Genomic DNA, 14878 nt, shown 5'->3' on the forward strand with positions numbered 1-14878 from the left:
CACTTAGTAAGAGAAAAGCTCTTTATTCTCACCATCTTCAAATACTTCTGTTAAGAGGACAGTTCAACACTGATACTGCATCAAGTGGAAGCAACAGAAGTTTTTTGGCTGCATGTTTCTACTAATTTTAGCACTAAATCACACACAGCCTTTAAAAGCAATTGATCCTTTCAGATTATGAAGTCTGCATTTGCTTCCAAAAAGAAAATATTTTTTCAAATTGGTTTTGACAAAAACAACACCTGCTCCCACTTCCGTAGGTGGTAGAAGTGTAAAAAACTGTAATATATTGTCTGGAGAAAGGGCATGAAGTACAGGAATAAAAAGAAGAATGGGTTGCATTTTCTCTTGCTGACGCATTATATTGTTGTGAATTATTACACATAGAGAAATGTACTGGCAATTTATTTGTCTGATCTCTTTCTACAAAATGCAAGTCTCTAGATACTTTGTTAGAACAGTTACACATTTCTCATTCATCATAGAGAGGAAGTATGACTTATTGAAAAGACCATGAATTTGGTGTCAAAGAGACCTGAGTTTGAATCACTGCTATGCCACATAGTAACTTTATGATCTTGGACAAGTCATTGATATATTTGATCCTTCCTTTCTATAAAATAGAGACAAAACTCAGAATTATTATGAGGTCTTTAGAGTGGTCATTTATTTCCATTCTCCTATTTTGTGTTTGCTTTGTACAGAGGGAAAAATTCATAAAACTACTGGACCAGTTACATAACTCTTTGAGGATTGATCTGTCAAAGTATAGGGTATGTACAAATTTACTTGCCTAAAAGAAAACTGTTGTTTGGTCTAGAGAATTTCTTGCCATATTGTAAAAATTACCCATCATGTAATAGAAAAATAAAAATATTGATCTCAGGTGCTGTCACCCTTAGAAATAATCCAGCAGGTCTCCTTTTTTGTTCAGATTCTTTGCCCCACGTAGACTACAACAATACTCTGTGTGTGTGTGTGTGTGTGTGTTTGTGTACGCACTTGAAGCTTTAATTTTGTAATTTTTAAAATAGCCATCAGATTCAATGACCCTCAGCTAATTCATGAAGTGGACTATGGCCCAGTCCTCATTTTGAAAGCTCATCCTTTGTTACTGAAATACTCTTCTGATATTTCCCCAATTTCTGAGCTTCCTACTTAATTTACTGCTTCATTCTCTTTCCTCCTGGATCATGGTACCAAGAGTACCATGTGTTCTTGCAAAGCTGCCCAGAATTCATTGTCAACAATTCTATATATCACCTCCTGGGGAAACACATACACATACCACAAATATATTCATGTACATATGTGCATAAATATACACACATATAATTTTAGTTACAAAATATCTTAGTTATAAAAATTTAGTTACAAATTTTAGTTATAAAATGTCTATAGTAATAACTAATAGATGCTCTCTTGTATTTTACATTCTTTAATAATTTATCCTAAACATCTTTTCTTATTTTAACATATCTATCTCCCATGCATTCATTTTTAATTAGTCTTTTATTGACAGATACTTTAATTGCATACTTATGGAAGTTATAATACCAAATTTAATTTGGTATTATTTCATGTTGGTTATTTCATGTTGGATCTGTGGCCAACATAATGAGAAGAGAACAACCATTAAGCCATTGAGAGAGATATTTGGGGGCAACAAGGACCTGAAGCCACCTCATTCACCATCTCATCATAGGCACACTAACCCTGTTCAAGTTCATGAATATCTCGTAATTAGTGATGGTTTTCCTAATGGCTCTTTAGAAAAGCATGTTAACATGTGAAATTGACCAAAGTAAAAATTGTTTCTTAGTTCAAACATTTTATCATTATAACTTTTCATTCCTTCAAAATTATAAACATCTGTATTTTTAAATGATACTTCTCATCAAACCTCGCTAAAAGAAACCTTTTTTTAAAATCCATAGTATTTCAGGAAAGACTATATGATGCAAACTTATTTTTTTTAACTTTTAAAGTTTTTTTGTGACTAAAAGTAAATGCAGCACATGTATAATTTCCGAAGTGTTTTTTAAAAAGTAGTTATCTTGAGAAAATCATGAAAATTTTTTCCTATGTATGCTATACTTCCTCCTTTTAGTAGCAAGACTATTTTAGAAGCAAGCATTAATAACATCATAACATTGTAATAATGATACTGTTTTGCATTTATTGCATTGTTAGTATAAATAGAAGAGTGCAGCTTTCCAAGAGTAAAAATATAATATTTCCAAATTGTTTATGTTCTATAAAGTTTTATGACAAAAATATTTTAAGAATACCTTAAGAGTATTTTTAAAATTGTATACAGTTTACTTTCCATTTTCTTTCATGAGAAGCTAGTTTTAGTTTATTTTCCCACTAGAAGTTTACTGCTGACAACCTTATCCATTTTGTTTCCTAATTAACCAGGAAAACTTTCCTGCAAGCAATACTGAAAGACTGCAAGACCTGAAATCAACTGTTGACCTGTTAACAAGTATCACCTTTTTTAGGATGAAGGTATCTCATTTTATTTCTGTCACTGTTTTGGTGTGACATAGAATACATTCATCCCCTGGTAAAGTCTTGCCTTACCCTCCTCTTGATCAAGTACTGTGTTAACCCCATCGATTAAGCTGTACTATCTTTGCCTGAACTCGATGAATCTTCCAATATAAGGTATAGTGAAGAAGAGATTATCCTAGACACTTAAAATACTCTGATACATTTGGCTCTAATTTAGTTCTCAGTTAAATTTGTCTTAGATAAAGCTCTCTAGTAAGTGGATGTGGCACTTACAAAATTTCCAAAGAACGTTAAATGGAAATGGAGTTCACTTCTAATTTTAGTTTTAACTTAGGTGTTTTGCTGACTTTTTTGCTACAAGAAAGTAGCTGACTCTTTTAAGTTTACCCCAATTGTGGCAACTTCCTATTTTCAGCACTGGGAATGTCTGTGTAGGAATATATTTGATCACCTATCTATTGGTATAATTGGCTAGGCCTTACAAACCAGGTATTTCTTTTTAGATATATCATTTCTGCTTTAATTGCAAGTTTTCTGCAGTCATAGTTCTGGCTTGCAGTGCAACTTATGTAAAGCATTTTCAGAAACTACTTGCCAGGCTGTGGGCTAAAATATACGCTCTTTGAAAGACAGTATTACAATGCTTATTCAGAAAATTCCTAAATAGGAACAATTTTTTTCTTTGCATTTGCCCATAATTTTTTTCACTAGAACCTCTAAAAGTGGCATTTTGTAATAAAAGAGAGACACAAAGGGAAACCATACTATATCAAAGTTCATTTAGATTCTTTAAAGTTGAATTAAAATTCATTTGGTTTAAAATCAGGCTAACTAGGTGACTAGGATAAATAGACTTTACATCAATTCTAATCTACTGTCAGTAGCTACTGGAACAATGTGCAGCTAATGATGGTGAGACCCAATCAAGTTGACTTAGATTGACAAGTGATGTCTGCCATTGACACTGAGGAGTGAGGAATGGGAGTGAGGGTAGGGTGTGAAAGCACAGTGCTACCCATCTGCCATGCCTCCTTGTTTAAAAACACTATCTCCTTAAACTTGTAACTATTCTTCCCCAACCCTCACTACCAGTTGATTACTTTGCTTCCTATTTCAATGAAAAAAAAAAAATAGGAGGAAAGAAAGAGGAGCATCCTCAAGCTCCAATCACATACTCCCACCACCTACCCCAGTAGGTACTTCCTTGTATGTGTCCATATATTCTTTATTTATTTATTTATTTATTTATTTTTTTTTTATTTTTATGATACTTTAAGTTTTAGGGTACATGTGCACATTGTGCTGGTTAGTTACATATGTATACATGTGCCATGCTGGTGCGCTGCACCCACTAACTCGTCATCTAGCATTAGGTATATCTCCCGATGCTATCCCTCCCCCTATTCTTTCTTTTTTAGTATTGATGAGCCATCTGTTTTCTTAGAAAATGTGGTCTCTTCTACTGGTGCAATTGATTTTGTCTTCTCTTGTGCACTAAAATATTGTTCCAGCAATCCTCTCCACTCTCCTGAATTGCCAACTTTCCCCTATGTATGTGCTATTGATTTTACAGTCTTCAAAATACTGCTTGGCATCACTTTCTTCTATAGCTACTACCCCAGTTCATTTCCCTTAATAGCAAAACTCCTTGAAATAGTCATCTATACATTTCCTTCCAATTAATTTTCTCCTATTATCTTTTGAACAAATTTTCTTCTCCTGTTATTCTTTTTTCTCATTGCAGAGAGTAAAAATCACTCTTTTGTTGTACAGTCCTATTAGTTTTGACAAATGTATAGTCATATAACCACCAGAGCAATAAGATACAGAACAGTTCCATGAGCCTACAAAATTCCCTTGTGCTATACCATTGTTGTCAACCCTTCTCCCACATGCTGGTAACCACCGATTTGTTCTTTGCCTGTAGGTTTGCCTTTCCTAGAACATCATGTAAATGAAATCATACACGATGTAGCATAACACAATAGAGATCATTGGTGTTGAGTGTATCAACAATTCACTTCTGTAAATTGCTAAGGAGTAATTCTTTGTTATGTATGTGCTATCGATTTATCCATTCCCTCACTGAGAGAAGTTTGAGTTATTTACTATTTTGGTTTCTTACAAATAAAACTGTTTTAAATAAGCATGGGATTATAGTTGTAAACATACGTTTTTATGTTCCTTGGGTTAAATCCTCAGCAGCAGTGTGTGAGAGTCCCAATTGTTCTGCATCCTCTAGCAAAACTCTTGGGATTTTCCATGTTATGTATGTATGTATGTATATATTTATTATTCTAGTAGAAGTGACGTTGCATTATCTTAATGTATTAATTTTATTTGTCTAAAAATTAATAATATTGAGAATTTTGGAGGGGTGGATTTTCTATCTGAATATCTTTTTTTGTGAAGAATGTTGAAATTTTTACCCATATTTATTAGCTGGTTTTCTTACTGTTAAGGGCATTTTAATTTTAATTATTTTAAATTGATAGATAAAATTGTATGTATTTATTGTGTACAACATGATGCTTTAAAATGTGTATACATTGCAGAATGGCTAAATCTAGCTAATTAACATATGCATTACCTCACAAAGTTATCATTTTTTTGAAGAGAATATCTAAAATCTACTTTCTTGCATTCTTCAAGAATACAGTAGTCTCAAGTTTTGAGAGTTTTTATATGTTTTGAATACAATTTTTTGTCAGATATGTGATTTGCTATTATTTTTGCCTTGTTTGTGCCTTGTCTTTTAATTGTCTTAAAAATATCTCATATAGCAAGTTTTTAATTTTGGTCTACTTTATCATTTTTTTTTCTAATTATGGATAATGCTCTTGGTTAAACCAACATCACAAAGAGGTTTTTTTGGTGTGTTTCTTCTAAAAGATTGGTTTTACCTGTTATATTTGGGCATATTTTTTATTTAGAATTTTGGGGATTGTTTTGCTGGTTGTTTTTGTTTGATATAAGGTGTAAAGTGTGAATCAAGGATAACATTTTACATATTTATGTTTAATAGTTCCAGCAGCAGTTATTAGAAAGATTTTCCTTTCTCCATTGAATTGCTTTCATATTATTGTAAAAAATTAAATTGACCATATATGTATGGGTCTATTTCTGAACTCTCTATACTGTTCAATTGTTTGTACATCCACCACTATCATCCTGTCTTGATTACTGTGACCTTATAGCAAATCATTAAAAAAGATAATGTGCATCCCGCCTCGTTTCTTCATTTTTCACAATTGTATAGGTGATTTTCATTCCTTCTGGGATTTTAATTGAGATTGCATTTCATCTATAGATAAATCCGGAGAGAACTGACATTTTAACAATATTAAAACTTCAACTCTGTCCTTAGTTTTTGACCACACTGTAATCAGACTTTTACTCTCTCACTTCACCAAAAATAATTTGTCAACATCTCATGTTTTATTTCTCTCCTGTACCATTGGCTCTTTTGGGAGCGGGGTGAGGGTTGCTCTCTACTGCTTTATTCCTTCTCATTTGTCTGTTGTCACAGATTTAGAATTATGTAAGATTTAACCGGATTTATTTCTTGGACCTCTTCTCTTCACTATCCATACTCAACCAGCGTTGTTTCTTTACATTCTTCTGTAAGCTAATAATTTCCAAATTTATATCTCTAACCAGAACTTTTCCACAACTGTAGATTCATTTATCCAAATATCTTCTTGAAATTCATGTATATGCCTAATAGGCTTCTTAAACTGTTCAGAATTGACTCCTGAGCTCCCATCCACAGTTTTTCCCATTTAAATTGAAGACACCTCCCTTATGGCAGTTGCTCAGGCTAAAATATTGGGGTCAACTGGAGTCAGCTCTCACACCAGTCATCCAGTCTGTCAGAAAATCCTGTTAGCTCCTTTTTTCTAAATTTTACCAGAATATGATTTCTTCTAATAATTTCTAATTCTACCACATTGGTCAAGCATCATCTTCTCTAGACTAAATTTTAACATTATTCTCATAATTGGTCTTTCTATTTTTTTCATAGCCCACTTTAAGGCAGCGTAAGGGAGCCTTATAAAAGTTAGTTATTTTGCTAAAATTAGGCCATTTTGCTCTTATGCTTAAACTATCCAGTTCCTTCCCACCTCGCTAAAAGCTAAGATTTTTATAGCGGTCTATATGTAGTTTCCCCTTGTTTTCATCCTACAGCTTCATTTACTATTGCCGTTTATTGTATTAATTCTATTCCATTGAAACGCTTCCCATCCTTCCTCTGTTTTACTTTTCAACATGCATCATCATGTAATATATTTTACGTATTTATTTTATTATCTACTTGAACTTAAGCCCATGAGGAAAGGGATTTTTGTTTCTATCGTTCATTGCTGTATCACCATTATCTGGCATATAGTAAGTGATGAATATTTGTTGAATGATGGAATGGAATGAAATCAATGCATGAAGTACTAACTGGTCACATTAAGTGTTTTCATTTGAGTGTTTACAGCCATTATCATTTTCAGTAAGTTTTCGTATCAGAAAGTTAAAATGTTTACACATTTAAAACCACATGGTAAGATGACACTTACTGAACATAGAAAAATCAACTGAAAGTATTTATTGAATATATATTTGAGTAGTTTATACTAGATTAAAATGTGTTATTGTTGCATTTGAGAAAATAAATGTCTGTCTTTGTCTGTCAGGTTCTGGAGCTGCAAAGCCCCCCAAAAGCGAGCATGGTGGTGAAGGACTGTGTAAGGGCTTGCCTGGATTCTACATACAAGTATATTTTTGACAATTGCCATGAACTCTACTCCCAGCTAACAGACCCGGTAAGAAAATATGTATGTCTTTTATAATCGCCACTTTTGTTTCTAGTATCTGTTTCAATAAGTTTAGCATGATAGTAAATAGAAAAGTATGTTCATTTAATTTCACATTAACTGCAAATTTGAGAATTTCCATACCTTTTCTTCATATTTGAATATCACTTTCACATACATGAACTAATTCGCTCCTTAAAATAACTTTATCTAGTAAAGGCACATATTATTTAAGGTTTTAGCTGGAGAATCAGTTTCAGAAAAATGAAGACATTTTCTCAAGGTCACAAGGTGGGTAAGTGGCAGATTTGGGACTAGACATTAGGATTCCAACTCCTGTTTCTATGTTCTTCCCCTAACTCATACTGCCTCCCATATCATTTTATTTTATTTATTTGTTTTTTGAGATGGAGTCTCACTCTGTTGCCCAGGCTGGAGTGCAGTGGCGCAATCTCGGCTCACTGCAACCTCCGCCTCCGGGGTTCAAGCGATTCTCCTGCCTCAGGCTCCCCAGTAGCTGGGATTACAGGCATAAGCCAGCATGCCCAGCTAATTTTTTTTATATTTAATAGAGACGGGGTTTCTCCATGTTGGCCAGGCTGGTCTCAAACTCCTGACCTCAGGTGATCCGCCCGCCTCGGCCTCCCAAAGTGCTGGGATTACAGGCATGAGCCACCACGCCTGGCCCATATGTTAATTTATTAAGAAATATTTCAAAAATACAATTTAAATCAAAACCACAATGAGATACAATCTCAAGCAGTAGTAATGGCTATTATTATTATTTTAAATTTTTATTTCCATAGGTTTTTGGGGGAACAAGTGGTATTTGGTTACATGAGTAAGTTCTTTAGTGGTGATTTGTGAGATTTCGGTGCACCCATCACCCAAGCAGTGTACACTGAACCCAATTTGTAGTCTTTTTTCCCTCACACCCCTCCGACCCTTTCCCCAGAGTCCTCAAAGTCCATCGTATCATTCTTATGCCTTTGCATCCTCATAGCTTAGCTCCCACTTATGAGTGAGAACATACAATGTTTAGCTTTCTATTCCTGAATTACTTCACTTAGAATAATAGTCTTCAGTTCTATCTAGGTTGCTGTGAATGCCATTAATTCATTCCTTTTTATGGCTGAATAGTAGTATTCCATTATGTGGAGATATATATATATATATATATATATATATATATATATACATATATCACAGTTTCTTTATTCACTCGTTGATTGATGGGCATTTAGGCTGGTTCCATATTTTTGGAATTGTAAATTGTGCTGCTATAAACCTGCATGTGCAAGTATCTTTTTTGTGCATGGACTTCTTTTCCTCTGGGTAGATACCCAGTAGTGAGATTTCTGGTTTAAATGGTAGTTCTACTCTTAGTTCTCTAAGAGATCTCCACACTGTTTTCCAAAGTGGTTGTGCTAGTTTACATTCCCATTAGCAGTGTAGAAGTGTTCTCTTTTCACTGCATCCATGACAACATCTATTATTTTTTATGTTTTTACTATGGCCGTTCTTCCAGTAGTAATGTGGTATTGCATTGTGGTTTGGATTTGTATTTCCCTGATCATTAGTGATGTTGAGCATTTTTTCATGTATTTGTTGGCCATTTGTATATCTTCTTTTGAGAATTGTCTAATCATGTCCTTACCCCACTTTCTGATAAGATTTTTTTTCTTACTAATTTGTTTGAGTTTCTTGTAGATTCTGGATATTAGTCCTCTGACAGATGTATAGATTGTGAAGATTTTCTCCCACTGTGTGGGTTGTCTATTTACTCTGCTGACTGTTCCTTTTGCTGTGCAGAAGCTCTTTAGTTTAATTAAATCCCACCTATTTATCTTTGTTTTTGTTGCATTTGCTTTTAGGTTCTTGGTCATGAAGACTTTGGCTAAGCCAATGTCTAGAAGGGTTTTTCTGATGTTATCTTCTAGAATTTTTATAGTTCGAGGTCTTAGATTTAAGTTCCTTGATCTATCGTGAGTAGATTTTTGTATAAGATGAGAGATGAAGATCCAGTTTCATTTTCCTACATGTGGCTTGCCAATTATCCCAGCACCATTTGTTGAATAGGGTATTCTTTCCCTACTTTATGTTTTTGTTTGCTTTGTTAAAGATCAGTTGGCTGTAAGTATGCGGGTTTATCTATGTGCTCTCTATTCTCTTCCATTGGTCTATATGCCTATTTTTATACCAGTACCATGCTGTTTTGGTGACTATAGCCTTACAGTATAGTTTGAAGTTAGGTAATGTGAGGTCTCCAGATTTGTTCCTTTTGCTTAGTCTTGCTTTGGCTGTGTGGGCTCTGTTTTGGTTCCATATGAATTTTAGGACTGTTTTTTCTAGTTCTGTGAAGAATTATCATGATATTTTGATGGGAATTGCATCAAATTTGCAGATTGCTTTTGGCAGTATGGTCATTTTCACAATATTGATTCTACACATCCATAAACATTCAGAATGGCTATTATTAAAACATCAAAAAACAATACATGCTGGTAAGGCTGCAGAAAAAAGGGAATGCTTATACACTGTTGGTGGGAATATAAATGTGTTCAGTCACTGTGGAAGGCAGTATGGAGATTTCTCAAAAAACTTAAAACAGAACTACCATTTGACCTAGCAATCCCATTACTGAGAATCTATACAAAAGAAAATCAGTTTTTCTACTAAAAAGATAAATGCACTCATATATTCATCACAGCACTATTCACAAAAGCAAAGACATGGAATCAACCGAGGTGCCCATCCGTGGTGGACTGGATAAAGAAAATGTGGTATATGCACACCATGGTATACTATGTAGCCATCAAAAAGAATGAAATAATGTCCTTTGCAGCAACATGGATGTGTCTGGAGGCCATTATCCTAAACAAAATAATGCAGGAAAGGAAAACTAAATACTGCATATTCTCACTTATAAGTGAGAGCTTATAAAAAGGGAACAATAGAAACTAGGCCTACTGGCAATGAGAGAGGGCTTAAAAACTAACTATCGGGTCCTATGTTGAGTACCTGGGTAAGGGGATCAGTCGTACCCAAACCTCAGCATCACACGGTCTATTCAGGTAACAAACCTACATATATACCTCATGAATCTAAAATAAATGTTGAAATTATTTTTAAAAATTTCAGGAATACAAAAAAATATATAGAAAGCAAATCAAACATGTATATGCTTACTACCTATGACCATGTTAACATTTTCCAATATTTCTCTGCTCTTGTTTAAAGACATTAAATGTTACACATAAAATAGTATTTTGCTTGGGAGGCCGAGGCAGGTAGATCACGAGGTCAGGAGATCGAGACCATCCTGGCTAACACACTGAAACCCCGTCTCTGCTAAAAATACAAAAAATTAACCAGGAGTGGTGGTGGACGCCTGTAGTCCCAACTACTCAGGAGGCTGAGGCAGGAGAATAGCATGAACCTGGGAGGCAGAGCTTGCAGTGAGCCGAGGTTGCACCACTGTACTCCAGCCTGGGCGACAGAGCGAGACTCCGTCTCAAAAAAAAAAAAAAAGTAGTATTTCGCTTTGTATTTCCCAATCCCATCCTACTCCTTTTTTGTCCATTGGAGACAGACACTATTCTAATATTGGTGTGTTTGAACGTATTTTCACATATGATCAATGAACGCTTGAGTTTTATGTTCTGTGAATTGCCTGTCAATCTTTTGTGTGTGTTTCTCTTGGTTTTCTTGTCTGTTATTTTTTAATTTATAGAAAAATCTAAAAATATTGTGGATACTAATCCTTTTTTGGTTATATGGATTTCATAGATTATTTCCCTCTTGATGACACATCTTTTTGTTATATTGAAGTTTTCTAATGCATACTATGACATATATAGCTATTACTTCTATAAAATTGGAATTTACAAATGTATTCTAGCTTGGGCAACCTGGGCAACATAGCAAGACCCTATCTCTACAATTTTTTTTTTTTTAATTAGCTGTGTATGGTGGTATGTGTCTATAGTCACACCTACTTAGGAGGTTATGGTGGTTAGAATGAGCCCAGGAATTGGAAGTTAGAGTGATCTATGATTGCTCCACTGCATTCCAGCCTTGGTGACACAGCAAGACCCTATCTCTATTTAAAAAGAAAAATGTGTCTATCACCTATCCTTTCAGGAAGAGTGCACTTGGTCCACTAGATATTAAAAATTGTGTGATTATCCATGAAACATTCTGTTTACTTGGGAGAGGCAAATTCTAGAAAGCAAATATCAGATGAAGGCAAGTAAGACTCTTCCAAACTGGATTTTTAGCTAGGTTTCATATAGTATGATATATTTCTGGGGTCACTGTTTTTTTTTTTGTTTGTTTTTTGTTTTTTTGTTTTGCTTTATAAGAAAACAAATTAAGCTGAGTTTGGCATTGCATAAGCAAAACAATATATAACCGCATACTTGTTCATAACTTTAGCTTATCAACTCTGTTAGATATGCTTAGTTTTAAAACTTGGTCCTCCAGGATTTCTAGGAGCTAAATCGGTGCTCACTTGTACTTTCCCATGAGTAGTTTTCTAATGACCTTTCTTTGTCTAATCTCTACTTTCCATCTTCCTATCTTCCTCCCATAGGACTCTTTCAATTCTTTTACATTTTTCAACATCATTATCTTTATTTTACCTAAAGGCGGAGATTGAAACTTTTTATTGTACCATGTAATTACCCATGCATAACTTTTTTTTTTTTTTTTTTGACAGAGTTTTGCTCTGTCACCCAGACTGGAGCGCAGTGGCGCAATCTCGGCTCACTGCAAACTCCGCCTCTTGGGTTCAAGTGATTCTCCTGCCTCAGCCTCCTGAGTAACTGGGATTACAGAGGCCCACCACCACGCCTGGCTTATTTTGTATTTTTAGTAGAGACAGGGTTTCACCACGTTAGCCAGGCTGGGCTCGAATTCCTGACCTCAGGGGATCCACCTGCCTCAGCCTCCCAAAGTGCTGCGATTACAGGCGTGAGGCACCGCGCCTGGCCCCATGCATAACTTTATAATCAATCTTACCAGACATTACCAGGTTCAGTTTCCTACTCCTCACACTCCTGAATCAAACTGCTCTGCTCTCATGAGCCCTAAATTTTATAATTTCCATGAATCAGCCATCCTTTTTCACATCCCTGCATTTATGCATCCTGTTCCATATGCCTGAAAAAACTTTCCCTCCTTCCCTGCTTTCATCAAAATCCAGCTCAAATATGATCTTTGTTGAAAAAAAAATTATTCATTACACCTATTAAAGAATGGTAAGGCAGACTATTCAAAGAGTACTATTACAATAGTTATACAGGAAGGCTACCGCAATAGGATTTTATAGTAGAAAAGAGAAATTGAGCTCAACTATGAATACCACAAGGAAAAGTGGGAATTTATAGCCAAGGAGCTGAGTTAAGGGGAGGGGCTTACTGGATAGAAATTACTAAGAGGTAACATTTGGGGTAAGGGAGGTCCTGGCTAACAGATCTGATGGGATTCTTGCTGAAGGCAGACCAGGGTGATCAAATATCACCAGTAGCATTGTAGAGGAAGGAAACCTGATCAGATATCAAAGTGTGATCAGATATCAAAAATGAAAAATTCTGGCTAAACTGAGAAGATTCTTGCTAAATTGGACAATGCAGAAACTAACATGGAAGTTCAAAAGTTGGGGCCTGGTTAAAAAGAGAGCTCAGAAGAGTTTGACCAAAGTTTGGTCAAAGAGAGAATCTTTATCATTTCCTCATCTACTAATTAATACTCAGTGGATGAATTAAGCTGCCAAAGTGAAGTGGCATACCTTACTTGATGTCTTTCTAATACATAAATAATAACAACAACAATAATAAACAGTTTATTTCTGTAAGAGAGCTTCGTAGGTAGTTCCCATAAAGCAAACATGCCCCTAACAAAAAGTAAATGAATTATGTCACATCAAAATAATCTAATATAGCTTAATATTTTCTGACTTGGCTTTCAGAAAAGATAATTATATAATTTTCTTACTGGTTTTATTTTTAGGTAGATAGATCTTAGATTTTATGCGAAATTTTGTCAATGTAGGGAATGCTTGGGGCTAAGCTTTAAATCTTGGAAAAATACTTTTTCATCAACATTGTTATTATTTGAAATTCTAAAGGAAGCATCCATTGGAGCTGAATTATTTAGGGGGTTAATGCTCTCTTGAGCCCTTTTGAAGCCATCTAGGAATACTTCATGTGATTAAGGCTTATCTCCTCTCAGTTGGCTGCAACTCCATGCTCCTAAGAGCTCAAGTTAAGACCTTTTTGTCTTACAGCATATGTCTCACCTGTCTTCAAATTCTAATTATTTAGTTCAAAATTAAATACCTTCATTTCAAAATATATCCAGAATCAGACCACTTTTCACCAGATCCATGCTTCTATCCTGGCTCAAAACCATAATCATTGTTCACTTGGATTACTACATAACTTCCTAAGAGAGCTCAATGTGTCTACCCCATCATCTTATGTCTGTTCTCAACAGAGCAGCCAGAATTATTTTTTAAAAAAGGAAGTCAGATTATATCGCTCTTCTGCACAGAATGTTTTAAGGCCCTTCATTTAAGTTAAATTCAAAGTCCTACAAAACTCCACATGATCTGGCCTATGTTACGCTTCTCACCCCTCTTACTCTAATGCTGTCCCCTTGCACATGTCACCATGTGACTGGAGAGCCAATGAAGAGTTGATGTGCAGGGAAGTAATGTGAACAATGCTTTACCCCTGCTTTTTATGACAGAGACAGAACTTAGGACAGTGCCGAGTAGGTGTTCACAAAAGCATTTGTTTAATGAACTGAATACATAAATAAACTGATTTTTCTCCAGTAATACAGTAAGAAATTATAGGTATATTTCACCTATTATAAACAAGATTGAATGAAGTGCCCTATTCTGTGGTAGACTCTCAGTGCTTGCCTAAAGCCTCTTGCACTTACTCTGGGTCATGTGGCAGGATCCCAGATGATGAGATATGGGAAAAGTAAATGAAGGCCACTTCTAGTCCCAACCCATAAAAACATCTTGTCACCTGCAGTGCAATAACCTGGAAGGATACATATTGCAGATGGCATAGCTACCAGGTGGTGAAGGGCTGCCTAGTCAGCCTCGGACTTTGGATGTTTAAGAAATAATCTTTTATTGCATTAACTCACTGATATTTGGATATTTATTTGTTACCATAGCACAATCTGGCTTATTTTGACTAATAGAACTTCAGTTACTTTTCCAACCTGCCACCCCACTATATATTTAAAATATATCCATGTTTACGTGACTATCCTATTTACAAGTCTGGACCAGCTCCCCATTTACTCAGAGGATGAAGTCCAGACTCTCCCATTATCCACAGTGCCTCTAAGGTCTAAGCCTTGATTATCACTCCTGACTTCAACATCATCTCCACATTGCATTCCATGATTCAGTACATTAAACTCCATGGTGACTTTGCCTGCCTTATATTTACCTGCCTGGAGCGTGCATCCCTTCTCCAAACTTCCCTCCAAACAGCTAACCCCAGCTCAGCTAACCTTTTCTTCAGAAA

General features: G+C 35.2%; 1 protein-coding gene across 2 annotated transcripts in view; it reads left to right on the plus strand.

Annotated features, from left to right (window-relative positions):
* UNC13C (unc-13 homolog C) overlaps positions 1-14878 on the plus strand; it is a 787554-nt gene that overhangs the window by 494933 nt on the left and 277743 nt on the right. For both annotated transcript variants that reach the window (XM_054667546.2, XM_009429165.5), the window contains 3 exons: positions 705-773; positions 2422-2511; positions 7203-7331. In XM_054667546.2, the coding sequence (XP_054523521.1) occupies positions 705-773; positions 2422-2511; positions 7203-7331 (288 nt within the window). The remainder of the gene's footprint in view (positions 1-704; positions 774-2421; positions 2512-7202; positions 7332-14878) is intronic.

This window comes from Pan troglodytes, chromosome 16, assembly GCF_028858775.2.
Source record: "Pan troglodytes isolate AG18354 chromosome 16, NHGRI_mPanTro3-v2.0_pri, whole genome shotgun sequence".
Taxonomy (NCBI): domain Eukaryota; kingdom Metazoa; phylum Chordata; class Mammalia; order Primates; family Hominidae; genus Pan; species Pan troglodytes.